General features: G+C 30.5%; 1 protein-coding gene across 1 annotated transcript; it reads left to right on the forward strand.

The window, feature by feature from the left end:
* Positions 1 to 3,193: 3,193 nt before the first annotated feature.
* Positions 3,194 to 4,955, forward strand: LOC123269219 (segmentation protein even-skipped). The gene is made up of 3 exons (XM_044734819.1): positions 3,194 to 3,373; positions 3,588 to 3,772; positions 4,045 to 4,955. The coding sequence occupies exons 1-3, from the start codon at positions 3,232 to 3,234 to the stop codon at positions 4,795 to 4,797; spliced, it is 1,080 nt and encodes a 359-aa protein (XP_044590754.1). The 5' UTR covers positions 3,194 to 3,231; the 3' UTR covers positions 4,798 to 4,955.
* Positions 4,956 to 21,695: the final 16,740 nt, after the last annotated feature.

Raw genomic sequence — 21,695 nt, forward strand, 5'->3', positions numbered from 1 at the left:
CAACGTAAGTAATTTTGTTGAAAAATTAAGTTAATTGCCAAAATTCCATGTATTTTGTCAGTTTACGATTTTTATTCATGTATTTATAAATTATATCAAGTCCATTGATGATATTTTTTTAGTTTGTTTTTTTTTTTTTTTTTTTTTTTTTTTAAGAATCCAAAGTCTGAAGCTATAACTATTTCTTTGGTTAAAATGATCGCTATGGATATGCTTCCATTATCGTTTGCCGAAGGACCCGGAATCGAGCAGTTTCTAAGGACTGTTTGTCCTGAGTATACTAAACCAAGCGGATCAGTTATTAGAAATCGTCTGCAGGGCATTTATGACGTTGTTTGGAACAAATTGATTTTGAATTTGAATAATTTTCCACATATTTCGATTACAACCGATGGTTGGTCTTCACGTGCCAATCATTCATTTGTCACAATCACTGCACACGGCATTGATGACCAATGGAACCTCCGTTCATTTACACTGGATACATTAGAGATGTCCGAAAGTCACACAGCGAGAAATACGTACAATCATTAAAAAGAAGGACTATCAAGTTGGAATCTATATGAAAAAGTTATAGCTGTTGTCCACGATAATACACCGTACATGGTTGCTGCCATCCGAGATTATTGGAGCAATGACAGTGAAATAGATGTGAGCGTTCGCTGTTTCTGTCATTCCTTACAATGAGTTGTTGAGCGGGTTTTAAAAAATGACGTTTTATCAGAATGCTTACGCAAAGTTTCTGCTGTAGTAGGGCATTTCAAGCACAAATAAAGCGAGTACAGCTCTAACTTCAGCTCAAAAAAAATACCGATTGCCAAATCATCGATTAATAAGTCACTGTCCTACTCGCTGGAATTCTGCTTTAGCAATGATCGAACGTGTTATTGAACAATGGGAAGCAATAATATGTGTTTTGTTAGATAAAGAAGTGACAACCCCAGAATCAATGGAAAAATTGCTGCTGAGCAATGATGATTGGGATTACATAATTGATGTTAAAAAGATCTTAGAACGTTTTGATGTTGCTACTAGAATAATGTCCTCGGATTCACAATCAACAATTGCGATGGTGCGACCAACCGTTCATTCAATTTAAAAAAAATTTTTACAATCCAAAGATGGCGACAGCGGAGAAATTCACTTATTGAAGGATATATTGGAAGAAGAGTCAAGAACTAGGTTCTTAAAAACTACAAGTGTTGCTTTGTGTGGGCTCGCATGCTACTTAGATCCTCGGTATTTATTACATTCACATTTAATTCGAAATCAATGAGAAGTCTTATACACTTGGGTGCATGCAAAATCGCTCTTGTTTCAACAAATTTTCATTTTATAATGTTTTCACTATATTAATTAACTATAGTCAATTATACTTTATATTTCAGATATAAAGATTTGAGTGATGAATCTCAATCGTATCGACAAAAAGTTAAAGATGCACTGTTAGAAGTAATATCAATTGAGAATACTCATCATGAGTTTCAAACTTCGGCCAAAGATCAAAGGGAAAAAGATCTGGAGTACCTCTTCGATCCTGAACGAGGTTTATCAGGGGACCTTGAGCGAGCACTAAGTTTTGAAAATAAGACTACTATTGAGAAAGAAATTGACAAGTATGACAGAGAATTAATTATCCCAAAAGAAGATAATCCTCTGCTGTGGTGGAATTCGAAGCGGCATAAATATCCAATCTTAGCTACTAATGCAAGAAGATATTTGGGCGTCCCATCCTCAAGTACACCGTCCGAGCGAGTGTTTTCAACAGCAGGAAATGTTATTTCCACGAAAAGAAGTTGTTTATTACCTGTAAACGCTAATTTGTTGATATTCTTGTATCAAAATCGAGAAATTATAGAAGAAACTGATTAAAAGTTGTTGATAGACAATCAGGCCTGTTAATTTAATATTAATTCAAATTGTTTATATTAGACATTACGTAAAAAATTGATCTAAAAATGAGCATCATTTAATTTTATTGAACTCAGAATTGAATTTTACCATTGCGTCACAATTGTAATTATATATACATGTATCTATTTTGAAAATTAATTTAACTTTTTAGCCGGTTAAAAAATTAGCTGATTAACTTATTAGCTTAGCTAATTTAGGTTAACCGGTTAAAAAATTAGCTAATTAGCTTAGCTAATTTAAGTTAACCGGCTAAGCTGGTGGTTAGCTAATTAGTTAACCTGGTTAACTTTTTTAACCGGTTTAAATGTATAGCCCTAGTTATTTGTTATATATATATATGAAATTTAAAATGTAAAAGAGGATTTTTTTATTTTAATTTTCTTTAAAATTATTTTTTTGAAAATCACAATTTTATATTAAATTTAACAGCATTTAGAATGCCCACTAGTCTTTACCGTCGGATCCTTAAGAATAAATCAAAATGCGTTTTCTATTCAAGATACGCGATTATTAGAAGCAATTTTATTTACAAAAAATATTTTAATAACTATAAAGAAGAAAAATAAACGAAAATAATTTTTATAATTAAGAATAAAATTGATAAAAAGTTACAAAATATAAAGTTCTCAGAATAAGAAGGTCTGAAATGCTTATTTCTACAGTGTTAAAATTCATATCGATATTTCAAACAGGAAATCCAAAAAATTTGATGATTTTTCGAATGTCGATTATTTTTTTCAAAATTCCACTGCTATATTTTTACAAAAGCCGTTTTGAAAAAAACGTTCCTGATAATCGTTGGATTTTCCTAAAAGCTTATTGTGTCATGTAAGTATCTGCAAACATAAAAAACCAACTTCCGCAGCAGAATATCTCAATTATCAAATTTTCTCTTACCTAAATTACCTCCAAAAAATTTACACCTCCGAATAATCACGACTAAGCAGTCTGGCCTTTCAATCCAATAACCCATTTAGTATCAGCAACAGCACAAAAAAACAGCTTATTTTCCACTTCCTATACATACAAGTACAACCAAGCAAGTGGGAGTGTCGAAAATCCACCAATGATTTTCGAGTACTCTCGGTACTGGACCAATAGCTTTCAACCAACCACTGTCTCCCTACTCCGAATTCTTAACTATAAAATTCCCCTCAACTGCCCCAAGCCTCAGTTCCAAGGGTGTCTAGTCAGACCCCAGACCTCAGTCATCATTCTGCTTCATTGCTCGTCAGACGTACAGTGTAATTATCAGTGCATCTGTGTTTTTAAGTGCAAGTGCTTGTTCAGTTAAACAAAAATAACAGTGAATTAATTATGCAAAGTTATCAACGAACTTTCGACGAACACGATCACTATAAGAACGATGATACAATCGTCGTGGATTTAGTTCCTCCGCAATACCAACTATCTCCACCACACAGTCCGATGACTTCTGAGCAAAAATCACCGGAGAAAGGTTTGTTGATTTTGAAAATTCAGCTCTCTCTCTTTACCTTTAAAATTCCGATTTTGATCTTCAACCAATTGTCGGCACAATCAAAGTCTTTCGTCCTTGTGCCATTACATTCGGAAATCGTTTGTTGTCTCCATGTGGTCATCTTTTGACTCCGACTCGCTTGGTCTTTACAAGTATCAGTTTTTTCATCCATGTCTTTTCTTCTTTCCGGCAGATTCTCCATCAAAACAACAGTCAGCGATAGGAAACATGGACCCAAATATGCGCCGCTATCGAACAGCATTCACCCGAGAACAGCTTTCTCGTCTAGAAAAGGAATTCCTTAGGGAAAATTACGTCAGCAGGCCACGTAGATGCGAACTTGCCACACAATTGAATTTACCAGAAGGAACCATAAAGGTATCTATCATATTTAATCTAACTAATTCTAACTATTGATGTGTATCTACCCATATACGAATAAATGTTTGAACACACAAGCCAGTAGCAGGTTTGTTTGATCGGTGATTATAACAGAGCCGGTATGTAAATGTCGGCTGGCACAATCACTAAAAGCAAACAAACTTCCTCTCATCACCTCAGAAGGTGTCAATTAAATGAATTAGCGATGTCTTTCGGCATGAACAACACAAACACCTATATCATACTAATAATACTTTTTTAAATTCTAGGTCTGGTTTCAAAACCGTCGAATGAAGGATAAACGCCAAAGATTAGCTCTAGCTTGGCCTTACGCTATGTACACCGACCCGAATTTTGCTGCATCAATATTCGCAGCAGTTAATGCGATTCCACAACCTCCGCAACCACCTTATCACCTTCCTGGAGGATTTCCTGGAGCTTATCCAGTTAGTGCTTACGCAGCTTACGCTAGTGCTGCTAGATATAACCCTTATGCCGTTAGTAGCCCTCCTGGTGCAAACGGACTTCGACCGCATCCTCAGTCACCTGGGTACCCAGCCCAACCTCATCTTCTCCAGCCACATGGACTCTCTCCCCTGCATCTACCTGGAATTGTTGGAGTTCCTGGTGTTGGTTCTCCCAACTTTGGTACGCCCACGACTCAGCACCAGATACCCACGCCTCCAGGGTACAGGCCTGCGCACATTGCGGAGCTTAGTCCTGCTAATTCTGATACTTCAAGCGACTGCGATTGCGCTGGATCTGTTCATCATCATCATGGAAGTACTAACATTAATATTAATAACAATTCTAATGGACGTGATGAATCACCCCCGTTAAAATTGTCCGGTGGTTTAACTTTGAATGCTTTTCCGTCTCAAATTCAATCGATACAAAGTGCTTTCGAAAACAAAAACGTATTTCTTGGATCTCATAATATTTCCCCGAGTCCCACTTCTACTAAACTCGAACAACCTAAACTGTTTCAGCCATACAAAACTGATGTTTCGGAAAAAGCGTGAGAATAGTTTTAGAGATTTATTTAAAAGATATTATGTAAATGTTGTAAATAATGTAAATATTGTAAATATCTCATGTGTAAATACTTAGAAAGCTATTTTAGCTTAACGTAATTCAGCGAATATGATTTTTTTAATTTTCTTATATACGGAAAAAATGAATTTGAATCAAATTTTTAGGGTTTAAAAATTTTTTTTTGTTTAAAAACTTTTTTTATAGAAGAAAAATTTTGGGTATAAATATTTTTTAATTGAAAAATATTTTTACTTCAGTTATACTGATAAAAAAATTAATTTGACTCAAGAGAAGAAATATTAAAAAGAGCGGTTGATAGTTAATTTTTAAACATGTTTTGTTCATGTATAAGATATAATTTAAAAAAAAACACTTTGCTTTTTTTGAAAATTTTCATTTATTTATGTATAAAATGGTTTTTAAGATTCCATTTGTTGTACTCGTATGACAGAGATACTTCCGTTTAACCAATAGAAGGCAAGAGAGAAAAAAGTATAAACTCTCCTTATTCAATTAAAAATTTTTGCTTATGTAGATTTTGCTTCACTTAGAAATTTTTTAGCTTCATTCAAGATTAAAAAATTGTTAAAGAAAATTATTTTCTTCAATCATTTAAATTTTTTTATCAGTGTAAAATTAATTTTGATCCGTGTAATTTAATATAATTTATGTATTTATTTTTTATTAATTTAAATATTTAAAAGTAGTTAAATCTTGTAAATAAATATTTATTGTTAGGTAAATAAGATGAACTTAAGAGTTTTAAAAATACTAGGCTTAATTTGAATTTATTAAATACTCCGAAAAAATAAACGAGTATTATCAAAACTATAAGAGTTCTATAAATCATAAACTAAATAATTATGAGAGAATTTAAGACATTATAAATAATAAAATAATAATATATCTATAAAATGAATCATGTTGTTTCAATTAAGTTGTAAATGAAATCCTAATCTTACAAATTTCAGCATAGTAAGTTATTGTATATAAGTTATCAGACAGTAAGAATTAAGTAATTTAAAATGTTTGGGATTTATGGCAGCCGATGTTATGGATAGTAAATAATGGAAGAGTAATAGGGATGATACTGAGAGATTTCCAAATAAGCCAACTGTCCCAACCAATTAACCCTCAGTATGGTTTCTTCTTTTTCTTTTCTATGTACGTGTCCAAGTTGGGGACCATTCTGAGGATATACAGCTTGCTGAAGGGTGAAGAGAACCCCTGGATTATATTCACCCTATTAGTGTTTAATGGTGTACGCGCACACGAGAGAATATGGGCGAAGTATTTCCAAACCTCGGAACAAGATTATTCCGGATAAACGCCTTTGTATACCGAGGGTTTATTGTGTTGATTACAGTAATTTCCTCTTCATTTTTACCAGTTACTTTTATTTGCTTTAAATAAATTTTTTGGATAGGTAAATGCCCGAGTCGAAAATTCAGACCCGTTTAAGCTGTACTTTTTTCCAACAATTCTTAGAAAATTGAGTGGTCAGGAAAGACTGCTCCGTTAAATACTATATAAACTCGACGCCTGGTTTGACTGTAAATAGTGGAGTTTTGTCCCATTTTTACAGGATTACAGTCTAACCAGGCGTTGAATAATAATAACAATTTAAATTATAATAATTACTTTTGTTGTACCGTGCCTGGGGACGCAGGTTCGAACCCAACTAGAGACCGAATTTTTTTTGTTTTTTTAATAATAATAATAATAATAATTTTGTTATTAGTAAAATGATAAAAAAAGAAATTTTTCGAGTTTTTTTTTTTATATTATTTTTAATGTAGAGCTAACACATGTTTAGACCGCTTGACTCTTTATTTAGGCCTAACTTTCGCTACTTATAGAAATAAAGTGAAAATCGCATTCGTTCTAACCAAGACTCGAACCCGAGACGCGCGCTTGCCAGACCGATAACTAACTCCTACACTGTACGACCGACGAGTTAACATACCTCTCATCATTCTTATAAGCTAAATTTATGCAATGACGAAGTGTGACGGTTCATTATTTATCTAACTTATGTTATTTAATATTGTGTTTTGCTAAATATTAACTATTTTTTAAAAATGTTTATTAATTAAAAAAATGCATAAGTCAAGTTCTTATAATACTTTAGAATTTGTACATCGTTCTGTACCTTTTTAATATTTTATTATAAATTTTAATGTTTAAAATTCTGAATATTAAAAATTCAACTGTAAATTATTATATTGTAATTTTTTTAAGACCATATCAATTTTGAAGGTATGCAATTTTTCGGTTAAAAAATAAATTTTCATTTTTAGCATTCGCTAACAATCGCGTTACAGATGCCATAAGGGCGTAGAATAAAAATTTAATTTTTTTTTTTCTGTCCAAAAAAAATTTTTACTTTGGTGAAATATTTTTTTTTCCATTTCTGCACTTTTCACGAAAAAATACGTCGTTTCCCAAAAAAAAATTTTTTTCATACGCCCTTATGACATCCGAGGTAGGTCCCGGGAGCCATAAAGGCGTATAAAAATAATTTTTTCTTTCGGGAATCAGGTATCTTTACCTGAAACGTCAAAAAATACAAAAAAAAATCTTTCTCAAAATAAAAATTTTTTTTTGAAAATTAATTATTTTTTTAAGTCCAAAATAAATTTTTAATTTGAAGTAAAATATTTTTTTGCTTTTCTGAACGTTTTATACAAAAATATATTGGTTCATTTTTTTCGGGAATCATTTTATTTTTGTATGAAACGTGCAGAAATGCAAAAAAAAATTTTTTTCTCCAAACTAAAAATTTTTTTTGGACAAAAAAAAATTAAATTTTCAAAAAAAATTTTAATTTCGAGAAAAATTTTTTTTGTATTTCTCAACGTTTCAGGTAAAAATGAGTTGATTCCCGAAAAAAAAAGTTTTTATTATACGCCCTTATGGCATCCGAGGTGGGTCCCGGGAGTCATAAGGGCGTATAAAATTTTTTTTCTACATTTCTGCACATTTCAGACGAAAATTCGTCGATTCCCGAAAAAAAATATTTTATACGCACCGATAGCTTTTCACCGGGGCCTTTTGCCGGAATACGAATTTATGGTATCTGGAACGCGACATATAAACTTTTGAATGAAAGATATTTTCTGACTCAGTTTGTCAAGCTGATTCAGAAAATGGGTGAATTTTTTAAAAGTTGCGCTATAAGGACGACTGCAATAGTTAGATTATTATGAAATCTACTAATAATGATATTAGTATTATTATTATTATTATTATTATAATTTATTATGCTTTGGATAAAATTTACATTGAAAACGGAACTCAGTGGAGCTGTTTTCACTATGTCCTTAGTTCACCCTGACTTTTACAGCTAAAACGGGTCTGATGTTTCGACTCTGCATTATTATTATTATTCTTTGGATAAAATTTACATTGAAAACGGAACTCAGTGGACCTGTTTTCACTGTATCCATAGTTCACTCCGACTTTTACTGCCAAAACAGGCGTCTTCTAAGGCGGCGAATTGAACTACAAAGGATTTGGAAACTTTTACAGCTTAAACGGGTCTGATATTTCGACTCAGGTGAGTCTTTGTTCGGAAAAAAAATTTGTGTGCCAATCAGGTACGTAATGATTTAAATTTAAATCATTAAAAAAAGATAAATAAATCATTAATGGAAATTAAAGATTAAATTAAACACAAACTTTTGTCATAGTTTAAATATCAAACCGAGAATTAAAACTCGAGTTTACATTTTTATTCCAAAAAAAATATATATACTATTTATTAATTAAATTGGATACAATCCATGTTATAATTAGAGTTTTTAGAGTTTGTTATACCAAACAAATAAATAAATAGAGGTCGCAATAATGTAATAGTTAACATTAGGAGTGACTAGTCAGGTCGATATTTAAATTATAAATGTTTTTATAGTTATTACACCATTTCAGATAATCGAAAACTTTTTTCAAGTCAGATAGACGATGAGTACTTAGTATCACTTCTAATAGATCTTCGGATGGAATGTTTTTACCCCAAAATCAGAATCTGATGTTTGGATGAAACGAACAACGAGTCAAAGATAGATAATGTTTTGTTTTTTTCTTGAAGTCAGTAAAACCCGACTAGAATTTTAGTAAGGCATATCAAAAAATCAGGTCTATCAAGCTAGCATGGACTCGTCTATCAGGCATTGACTTATTATTCAAGCAACAAAATTTATTTGTGGTGCTAAATTTGTTTCTAATTAGTTGCTCTATTTAGAATATTGTTGCTTGTTTAGATTCCGATAAATCAATAATAATGACCGTCCAAGATGGGCTCTGCCACTGCTAGCTTGATATGCCTCAAAAAATCAGTTCGAGGCGAACTTGGTTAGCCCGAACTTAGGCTACTTAGGCTTTCCGAACTTAGACTAGCCCAATTCAGATTTTATTTGTTTTAAATTACAAAATCCAAAAACTAGTATGCCAAAAGAATTTCACATTCGGATGTAATCTTGTAATATTCTGGCACTGCCTAAGTTCGGCATGCCATGAATTGCCTAACAAGTACGAAATCACGATAACCAAAGGTTTACCGAAGCTTGGTACACCAAGCTTGGGCTCATTTAGGCAAAAGGGGAAGAGGTAGTAGTAGTTGACAAGCAGTAGAGTGCTTATAGCGTTCGATGTTTGAGGTCGATCAACCAAAGTCTGTTAGAGAATTTAGATAACATATCTCGTTGTTTTGCGAACCAAACAATTGGATCTGGATTATTCAGTATGTTCGATTCGTGTATAGTATCGAGTAGTTGTTATACCCTGCTATGCTTACAGCAGTTGGAAATGATCCGGATCAAAAATCATTTTTGCTTTTCCCTTATGAGAACCTCTTGTATTAGTTTTTAAGTTGTAAGAAATTGTCGTTGAGATTTCGATTTATAATCTTAAATCACTTTTTCTTTTATCTTTTGGATTCTTAAGTTAATTCAAAGTCTAATTGTTCTTTCATTTTGTTTCAGTTTGATAACTAAGATGAAGCTGTTACTGCAGCCTTCACGGAAAAATCGTGAATGTTAGCATGCCAGAAAATATATTAAAAATATATCGATTTTATATGTATTGAAAAAAAAAATAATAGATTCGGGTACGTGAGCATAGAAAAACACCCTCTAATTCTTATATAATCGGCTCCCCGCCTTTATTAATCTGCAAAAATTACCCACGTCAAATTTGTCGCGAGAAATTTTCGCATAAAAAAAAGAGACGGTTACCTATATAATCATGGGCTCATTCATCAACATGTAAAAATCATTCGAAAGTCAACAAATAATTTTACGAGTTCGATAAAATGAAATCTCGATTAGTATTATTTTAGATTCATGGAATCGCGATTGAGTTTATTGAAGCTCTTTGAGCATTATTATAAACGATATTCTTTTTGAACTCGGTTTAGCTGGGTTTGAGGTTTATTTGAGTCCAATGATGAAAATTAACTGAAGCTAGATATTTTGACCAGGGTTATATGCGTAATATATGGAAATCATGTTAATTTTTACATATGCTAATGTATGTTAAAGAAAGGAAAAAAAATTTTTCAATTTTTTAAAGATTGGTACGAGGTAATTGAGTTGAATACCTGAATTGTTGAAGAGAATTATCATAATTATTGTTATAAATCATTATTTTGACACAAGTAAGCCGAAAATTTAATCTACGGATATTTTTTTGTCAAAAAGGGTGGAGGGAAAGTAAAGGTTGGAGTAAGAAAAATATAATATAATTAATGAAATTGTTTGGAACTAAAAAATATTTATTTAATTTTGTTAAAAAACAGTTTGCTCAAGGACTTCACATTCATGCTTCTTCTTCATAAAATCATAAGAGCTTGAAACACAATTTCTTATACCAATGAAAAAATTACCTGAAAATTTTTTACTGCAAGTATACCTGAAAAAAAAAAAAATATGACATGAAATGATTCGTTGTATTATTTACAAAACTTAAAAAAATAATCGACAAGATTTTATCTTCATTCGAAGCCAAAATAAAAAAGAAGTTAGTATTTTTATTTATTTATTTGAAACTAAAACCTGGAAAAAAATTGAACATCGGAAGTAGGAGTAAGTGTAAAAAATGAAGTTTAAATGGTCGAATATAAAAAATGTAGCATTAGATTTGGTTGTTGGTAGAGAGTAAAATATTTAAGTATAGAGTGGACGTAGAGCTACAATAAATAAAAATATACATGCATACTAAAAGGTGTAGCGAGAAGTAGTAGTGAGAGTGTTAGTAGTATCGAAGCATGACAGGAGGCACAATATTTAGGTGAAGGCGAGTCTGTGGCTAATTGAAAAGTCAAAACTTACTGGAACAAGGGAAAGAATAATAAAAGTCTGAAGCTAAATGGCCTGACATTCAGAGATTATATTAGTGAAAGCGTGGAACACAGCAGTCAACAGTAACAGACCGCCCACGGTTACTTTTTTTGGTGTGCTCATCTTTCAATAACCGATAAGAACCCCTGTGACGTTTGTCTACCCAACATACTGCCAGTCCGCTGTTAAACGTATTAATAACAATACATACTACCCATATTTTATACATAGTTTTTAATGTGTCAATTATTTTATTTCAGAGTTGCAAATAATGCATTAAATTTCTTAATGCATTAGCATTTTCATTGGTCATTAAATTTAATTTATTAATGAAAAATATTTTTATTAAGGATTAAATCTAGTTTTTAAATAGAAATAATTTTCGTTGACCATTAAATTTAATTCTTTAATGAAAAATATTTTCATTAATCATTAATTTTAATTTTCTAATTATAAATATTCTCATTACCCATTAAAAGTTATTTTTTAATGGTGAATTTTCCCATTGATCATTCGATTTAATTTTAATCAAAGTATTGTCATTCATAATTGAATGCAATAGTGTGTTCGGACTCCCTGTCTCGAGCGCATAACCATTTTTTTTACTCGAAACAATTTTATATAAGAATAAGGAAAATTCGGATTAAGATGTACTGATTATTAAAACGATGTAATATAAAAAGATAAATTATTATATCCAATTGGTTGATATTAATTTTGAATGAAATTATTTTTCAAAAAAACATCTGACAGCAAATCGACTCTAGCCCTAGAGCGTTCGAATTTTGTTTACTTGCTCTATTATTTCTTTATTATTCACATTTTCTAAAATATGAGCTCTACTGATGTTGTGCTCATCGAGATCTTTCATTTGAGTATACACATGCATTTTTGATATATGTCCTATATATCTACTTGATATATGTACTTATATGTCATATATATCAAATATATCAATAATGCATGTGGGTACTCTAATGAAAGGTCTCGATGAGTATAATTTTAGGATAAACTTATATTTTTGAAAATGTCAATAATAAAGAAATGTGCTTGTTTCTTCTTAACTATTGACATTTTTCAAGATATAACCTCATCCTGATGTTATACTCATCGAGACCTTTCATTTGAGTACCCACATGCATTTTTATAATTGAGGATGGTTTTACTTGTATCACTATAGAGTGTTTTACAAGGGAGGGTGAATTATTGTCTCTCCACTTTTTTCTCCGCAATATAATCTCTCAACCCCGTCATCATAACTCTCAACCACTTTTTCGTCCCCACCCCCCTGCATGTCGGGATTTTTTCTTTCATGCCCGACACACATGTGCTGCGACTGTGGCCGACTTACGCGTTATAATCAGTACCTGCATTTGCATTACGGTCTTAAATAGTATGGAGGTACTTCTATAATGACATTTTACCTCCATAACTATATGGGAAAACCACAGAAAACCCGACCGGTACAGAGGCTGGCAATGAAACGCACATATTCTTAGTTTATAATCATTGAAAAATATTGGTGCGCGCCGGAATCGAACCCTGGTCCCACTCTTTCGAAATGCAGGTACCGAGCCGATTAGGCTATTGCCAACCTCATCACATGCATTTTTATATATTTTTCATATAATTTTGGGAAACTCTCACCGTGTATCCTATCGGTTTATGAATATGAAATTTTCAAATTTAGTTTATTTTTGGATTCTAAAAAGATGATTTTAGTTAGTTTTTTAAATTTTGGCTTAAGGCATTCTGGGACGTATATCTGCGAGTAAAATGATTATTATTAAAAAAAAAAAGTCACCTTATTGTCTTTGAAAAATCTAAAGATATTTTTTTTATTTTAAATTTGATAGTCGGATCGTTAGATATCCTTCATTTTTGATTTTTTTAAATATTTTGGAGCCAGATATCAAAGTGAAAAATAATCAAAATCGAAATCAAAAAAATGTCATGTTTTAATTTTTCAAGAATCTAAAGATGATTTATCTCGGATTTTTTATTTTCTTATTTATTTATTGAATATCCTTATTTTTTTGTTTTTTTGAAAATTTTGGTCCGGAATATTAAAATCAAAAATGATGAGAAACACAAAAAAAGAAGTTTTTTGTTTTCATTTCTCAAAAATCTAAAGATGATTTTTTTCAGATCTTTATTTTTTTCATTTGTTCATTAAATATTTATATTTTTCAGTTTTTTATATTTATTTTGACAGAGAATATCAGGTAAAGCATAAATTAAAATTTTTTTTTACTCAAGTCAACAAATTTGCCATTTAGATTTAAGAAATTTGAGATATATGATTCACGTTAAACAAAATTACTAAAAAACTAATTCTTTTGTTAGTTATTTTGTGATGTATGAATCATTTAATCCTGTAAAAAACATATAATGAAGACAATTCAACTGAAAATAATTAGACATGCCTGAGGTAAATAAGGATCAACGAGTAAGGGAAGTATTGGGGACGTAAAATGATAAGAGTAAAACAAGTAAGAAAAAATTTTTCAGTCTGTATTTCAGAAATTTTTAGTCAAATGTTTGAGACAGCTGATATGTGACCACCTCTGACAGATTTCACAGAAAATCTAATTTAAATTTTTTCAGCTTCATGAAGAATCTTCAAGTTTGAATTGATAAAACTAGGAAATTTGGAGTTATTCCCATACAAAGTTTGGAAATCGGCCCTAGCTAGACTGAGCCATTGCTGGGTCAAGAATGTCGATTAATGGCACAGTAATGGCAATTTTCAATGGCCAATAAACGGCTTACAGTGAACATGATAATCACGGCCCATTAATGGCATTAAACTATTGGGCCATTGATGGCAACCAGCAATGGGCCAGACATAATTTGAATTATCAGCCCATTAACGGCAAACAGTAATGCGCCAAATATTTTTTCTACTATCGGTCTACTAATTTCAAGCTGTTCTGCGCCAATTATGATTTTAATCGTTTGTTCTTCAATCGCTGATTGCTGTAATAACAGTTATTATTATAATTAATCACTTACACTTTATATTTCACTTTGAAATTATTATTATTATTGCTTCATTATTTTTATAAGGATTATTATGTGTTAATAATTTTAATGTTAATTTTAATATTAATTTTATATTAATTATAATTATATTAATATAATTATATTAATATTAATTATTTTAATAATAATGTTATTGTAATATTATTATATTAAATAGATTATAAAGATAAGGATTATTATATTAAATAGATTATAAAGATAAGGATCTTTGTTTTCGACCCTGTTCTCGATCTCTTTACCCTGACAACCACCGGCCAACTTTTCCGGCAAAATTATTGCAATCTTCACAGTCACCAAGTTTCTCTTTTACTACATCTGCAATAAAAAAATAAATAAATAATTCGATACATTAAAAAACACAATTATATAAAAATCATTTTCATACCTTCCATACAATTTCCAAATGTTTCTGTTGCGCTAAAATTAAGTTTTCCCACGCCTTTTATTCTTTTCCCAGTACCAGAGTAATTTTTTTCAACATTTTTGGTCATCAGTGCAGATGCCATTTTACAAATGCATCCTTTCGCTGTTTTTTCGCCAAAAATTTTGATCCGGAAAAAATGCAAGCTGGAAATAATTATAATAGTTTATAATAATTTTCTCCCAATGGTTCAAATAAAAGTTTTCAAGAAAAACTTCGACAGTGGGCCTTAAAAAATTTAAACAGTCTTCAATTAAATGTAATTGCTGAACTTTTATTACTACTAAGAGAAGAAGGACATCTCCTAACATTTGGAAATTGTATGGAAGGTATGAAAATGATTTTTATATAATTGTGTTTTTTAATGTATCGAATTATTTATTTATTTTTTTATTGCAGATGTAGTAAAAGAGAAACTTGGTGATACTTTTTTATATCATATTCGCAATACCAATTCATTAAAAAAGAGTATACCTATAGGAATTAAACTTTTTTTTCGGTGTGTCAAAAGGATAAAAAACAGTTACCAGCATTTTATACCTGAAAAACTCGCGTTAAAAATGTTTTCCAAAAAATAAAAAACTAATACAATATTCTCAGAAAAAACGCATTCTTTACAAAAATTTTTTAACCCTTTTGTTATATCAAGCAGTAAAAAATATGACACTCGTTTCTAGTAGCAAGTAATTTACTCAGTTTTTTCAGAACGGTAACGGTAAAAATTATAAATTTGTAAAGTTATATGAAGGAGTAAAAAATATGACACTAGCTTCTAGCAGCAAATCATTTACTCAGATTTTTAAGAACAGTAAAAATTATAAATTTGTAAAGGAGAGTTATAAATAAAAAACAGAAAAAATTTTAGGATGAGAAAAATTTGGAGCCATTAAATCGTAGATTGGAATCGATGACAATAAAACCTGTGAGTATTTCAAATCAATTTCATAGACATGCATCCCTGTTAAATTAATCGGTCGTTTGATCTCCTATGGGACAATATTTCCCTCGTAAACGCAAGTCCATATCGAATCACCCTGTTATTATATAAATAGAATTACTATTGACTATAGTGATGCCCCGAGTTTCTCGTCACTCGATATAAATATTTTCACCCCCCTCGCATATCATATCACTTGAATTATTTGTATCATATAAACATCATAAACTTATGTATATCACAAAAATAACATCGATTTGATTGCTTGGGAGTTTTCGATTTTCGATCTATGATTGGAAATAAATTATTCTCCATAACTAATATTATGTAGAAGATATAGATGAAATCGACTGTTACTTCTATTCAATACCATCAATTCAAATTATTTGAGCATAACTTATTAACTGTGAGAAAATATTATGTAGTATGTAGATTATATTATGAGCCGATGAAAAAGTTTATTATTAAGGATAAACTAATTTTGTAATTCAATGACAATGGTGTTTTTGCAGAATCAATTTTGACACCAATTTCAACACTCTCACGCCATTTTGCCGGTATTGTTATCATAACTTTATATTTCTTCATTTAAAAAAAAAAAAAAAAAAAAAAATCTGGAAAACGATTGACCCTACAGGCTATTTCTGGAACTTCCCGCTATGTATAATACAAGTCCAGAACATTCGAAAAATGATCTATTCCGAATTCTTGCTCAAAAACACAAATTCTCTACCTTTTCGAGCTCGAAAATCTAGTAGTTATAGAAAATATATACTTTTTTGAAAATTTTTTATTGCGATATCTTCCGATCGACTCAATCGTTTTCTATGGGACTTTGCAACATCCAACGCAATTTTTCAAGCACGAAAAGATTATTTATTACCTACCAAACGATTTTGCAAAGTTATTTTGTACTTTCAATGAATTATCAATACAATTATTCATATAATATTTGAACAAGTATTTACAACACTTCCAGCGTATTAGTATGGACAAATTGCACAAACTTATGAGAAGAGACGAATTGATCTTTATATAAATATTTTTATTCACATTTACTTGAATAACATATCACTAGGCAGGCCGAAAGAAAAAAAAATCAAACTATTAAAAATATTACGGTCGTGAAAAAAAAAATATTTATAATTTACTGATGTATCCATTGATTTAAAAATTTTTTCAATTATATACTGAATTAAATTACATATATATATATATATATATTTATATATATTCAACAGAGTTGAGTACAATAAGCCTGTAAAATCAGAATATATGCTCTTTAATGAAGTTAAAAACTGTATTTATGATATTCAGAAGGTAAAATCTTGTAAATTGTACAGCTTGTCCTTGAATATCGTTTATGTAAAACCCGGAAACACAGTAGATTAAAAAAATCTAAAAAGACAACTACATTTGGTGTTTTAACAACAACTGTTAGAGGTCTACCACAAATCTGGCCAACAGAGGTAAACCACTTGAATGTGCATAGATATTCGACCTTGCTCAATATTTGCTACGCATCTATCCATACCGCTGTCTACTGTAAAGCTATTTTCGAATCTTTTCGACCGTCGCCGACTACTACATAACACACAAACACTTTTGTGACAGTAATACACATAGCACAGCATCCACCGTGACGGTTCAAAAATATTGTGTACATGTGTATTCAACGTTACGCAGATACTCTTGTCATCTCATCATAAATTACCCATTTTAGTAAATTTTATATAAGGTTTAAGAGCACATAACTTCATCCTAGCCAATGCACACCAATAGTTGTGTATGTTTTTTCAATTTGGACTATTTTTAATTTTTATATTTTATTGTAATACACCCAGGCTTTTCAATTGTCGATAATTTGATTGAGAAAAATTTTAAGTGAGACTTAGAAATTAAAATATTAAATTGAAAATTTTGGAGTGTGCAAAATTTTTAACGTAAAAAATGGTAAAAACAAATTTTTCAATTCAGTTGATTTTTGGAAATCGCTCCTAAAACATGATAATCTCACATATTTTTGACATGAAACACAAATGAAAATAAAAATTTAATTTTTGCGTCATTTTAAGTATATACATGTCGTAGTCTTTTCGCAAAATCCGTCATTCCATGAAATACCTAGGCACTTTCAGAAGCGTCGGCGTTTAGTGAAAAATATTTAAATTGCATTATCAGCCTAGGTATTTCATGAAATGACCACTTTGTGCCGGCATCTCGTATTTAAAGCCAAGATACATAATCAGACGTATAGAACAGTTTGGATTTTCATGTAATACTTATTATACATTTTGGCACGTTAAATGAAGAAAAAAAAATTAATAACATTAAAAAAAAGGAAAGAATAAAAGCAAATACAGATTAATTTGTAGAAAAATATAACGAATATTTTGGAAAACGACCGTATACTTCAGTTTACTTAAGAAAGGTAAATATTATTGGTAAAACCAATAACTTCCCGATTTTTGAAAATTTTCAATTTTTTTAGCGGGAAGTTAAAAATTAATAATATTAAAAAATGGAAGAAATAAAAGCGATTAAAGATTTATTTGTAGAAAAATATAATGAATGTTATAAAAAACAACCTAACAAACGACCGTATAATATTTACCTTTTTTAAGTAAACTGAAGTATACGGTCGTTTTCCAAAATATTTGTTATATTCTTTTAGAAATTAATCTGTATTTGCTTTGATTCTTTCCTTTTTCTTAATGATTAATTTTTTTTTCTTTATTCAACGTGCCAAAATGTATAATAAGTATTACATGAAAAGCCCAACTGTTCTATGCGTCTGATTATGTATCTTGGCTTTAAACACGGGATGCCGGCACAAAGTGGTCATTTCATGAAATACCTAGGCTGATAATGCAATTTAAATATTTTTCACTAAACGCCGACGGTTCTGGAAGTGCCTAGGTATTTCATGAAATGACGGATTTTGCGAAAAGACTACGACATATACATAGGATCGTATATGATATTATTTTTCCAAGATAAATAATGCAGATGGCTATGAAAAAATTTTACGATCGCTTTTTGAAAAATTGGATAAAAGGTATCAGATTTACCCTACAGTAGTAAAATATGGTCTATTCGTAAAGTTTTTGAAAAAGTTCAATTTTGTGTTTGTTTATGATGAAAATTACCGTTATTTCATTACATTTTATGGTTAGTGAATTAAAGTAGAGATTAATTATACATTTCAATAATTAAATGCAATATTTTCAAACTTTTTCAAAATCTCCCTTATCTAGTCCTTAGCTAGGCCTTATTACCCGCCGGTTCCTTAAAGTTAAAAAAAATGGTTTTGGTTAGAGGTTGAGTAAAAACGAGCTCGAACGTTTAAGTCGTGTCAAATACGTTCAGTACCACGGTCATCAAGAGCCTGTTCGCATTTTAAAAGATCTGTTGGCTAGTTCTAGTCGCTGTAAATCTTTTGATGGTTTTATTTTGGTTTATTATCTACCATAGAGTAGGTAAAATGAGTGAAAAAAAGGCATTTAGGGAGACTTAGGTCACAATTACCGGTAATATTTGTGTTTGGCACCGTAACACAGCAAATTAGCTTAGTAGCGTTAGAAACTAAACGAAAAATAGCCGAATAGAGAAATATTTAGCTGTTAGTTAAAGGTTGATTATATGGGGCTACAAAATATTACTGATGCAATTGTGCTTATTGCGTAGAAAAAGTCACTTTATGCATTCATAATCATAAATATTATTTATTTTAAACGAACCATGAAAAAATTATATGGGTGTGCTTTTGTCGCTGAAATAGATTTATAAATCCATTATATGTATTTACGAAGTCAGTTTCCTATAATGAAATTTTACAGTTTTAAAATTTTTCCCAAAAACTATAACCAGTTACTTACACAACAAATTTATGACAACTAAAATTATCAATGCCAAATTTTGTTTCTTAAAAGTGTAATAAATAGTGTTGCAATTTTTTTTTTTTTTTTTATCAAAGATGCAATTTTATCTTCAAAATCAGAATAATTTATATATTTCTTGAATGCAATATATTTTTATTTATATAAAAAAAGAATTTTAATTTTTGCATACATATCTAATATTTATTAAGCATACATGAAAATAAATATATAAGGTGTATATGTACTACTAGAAATAATGTGAGCGCGCAAGCACGTACCTGAATGTAGAACCATATTCATTTTCATGCTTATGATACCTTCAATCAATCACATAACGAATAAATTGGCTTCACGAACATTTCGTCTCAATTTTATTATGGGATAAAATAAGTAATATATAAAAAATTGTTTATATATTCGCAATGGACACTGTAAACAATTTTTTGGTTTCGGTGTGCTGCAAATGATTTTGTGGAAAAATTTGCTGTAGAAGTTACACCAAACACGGTGTTAAATTTAAAGAGTATAAATGTAATCGAGAGATGAAGAGAATAGTGAGTAGTAATAGTCGAAGTATCAGTAAAAGATAACACCTTGTGAAAAATACACTAACAAAATTTTCAAACTAAAAACATTTTACACCGTCATTTTATACTAGACATAGCCGTGTGAAGCCCTCAGAGAGCATTTTTACACCGAAATTTTTTACCAAACATAAGTTTTAGTAAACTAAAATTTTTCTTGCACTTACCCCGTTTTCCCTTCCTTTCTTACCAATAAAACAAAAGATTTCAACATCAAATCTAAATATTTACCTTTTAAAATTAATAGCATAATATTTGTCCCTTGAAGCTTTATAATAATACAAACACTTTATAAATAGCAAAAAGCGCTACATATACGCTGAAGCAGCTTCAATTCCATCAGGACTTGATTCATTTGATCCAATATTGTCCATCGTAAATTTTTCCACCATACAATAAATTATCTCACCTAGTGAGTTTTTTACAAGGTTCTTTATTAACTTATTTTATATTTACTACAAGCTTAGAATTTTTCCAGCATGTAATTAATTCATTAAAAAAATAATATTTTTTTACCGAAGGAAGCTAAATTTTTTAAAGATTCGTTCCAGTGGTAATAAATAACTCTGAAAAGTAAAAAATAGAAAATCTTTGAGGTGTTGCGGAACCCATGAGGCTTCGTTGTAGCTACTTGTTGGTAGTATTTTGATGAAGTCCTTAGTATTATTCGATGAGCTATTCGTTTGGTGTACCCTGTTAAAAAATTCACGCTAAAAAAATTCTACGGTCGTTATAACTTTAAAACCCTAATAGTAGGTTTATTATTTTATGGAAGTGCTTCATACATTTCGTACGTACACATGTATACCTATACCCATACCCCTAACTGTATTTAGAATCTTAGTAGCAGCCATACCTATAACTACCTATAAACGTCTCAGCAAACTTAGAACTCAAACAGTTTATGTTCCTTATTGCTCTGTCGTCATTTTTAAGTGAGTATAATAAGAATTGTAAATCATTTAGAATTTTTCAAGCCCGGTAGCTGTATGCAGACAAACCATAGATCTTTTTTCAATCCTCGTTTCCTTCGTAAATTTTCTTATTCTTTTTTCCTCAAGTTAATTTTCGTGTTGTCTTCATCTTTATCCTGCTACATTTCTTCGGTTATGTCAGTTTAGTGGATACTCATACTTCATTTTCCAAACATTCGACCTTCAAGGATTCCACCAAAAGTTACTGATTTTTGCTACTGCTCTTCAAGGTCTTAACTTTTACTGAATCCCTTATAATGTATACTCCATGTTTCATCATGATGCAGAAAAAAATAACTACCAAAAGAAAAATTACTCTCGGTTTTAATTTTTGAGATTTGTCTTACTGAAATAGCAGTATTGAATTATTTTTCTAACACTACTGTTTGTATAATGACTTGATTGTAGAAATAGTATATTACACCGCTAGGGAAGTAAAGTAAGAAAGGTCTCAGATCACATGCAATTGTTGGCCGAGGCGAAGCCGAGGTCAACAAACATGTGATCTGAGGCTTTCTTATTTACTTCCCGAGGAGTGTATACTATTTTTTTCCCCGAGGAAGGCGGAAAGCGGCAACTTCGTTTAGCGCAGTGGGGCTAAAGTTGCCGCTTTATGCCCAGAGGGGAAAAAAATTTACTATGTGTACTTTTGAATCATTTCGATGGCGTCGTAAATTTAAAATCAACGTTTAAAAAATTGAAAAA

This window comes from Cotesia glomerata, linkage group LG7, assembly GCF_020080835.1.
Source record: "Cotesia glomerata isolate CgM1 linkage group LG7, MPM_Cglom_v2.3, whole genome shotgun sequence".
In the NCBI taxonomy this organism is placed as follows: Eukaryota; Metazoa; Arthropoda; class Insecta; order Hymenoptera; family Braconidae; genus Cotesia; species Cotesia glomerata.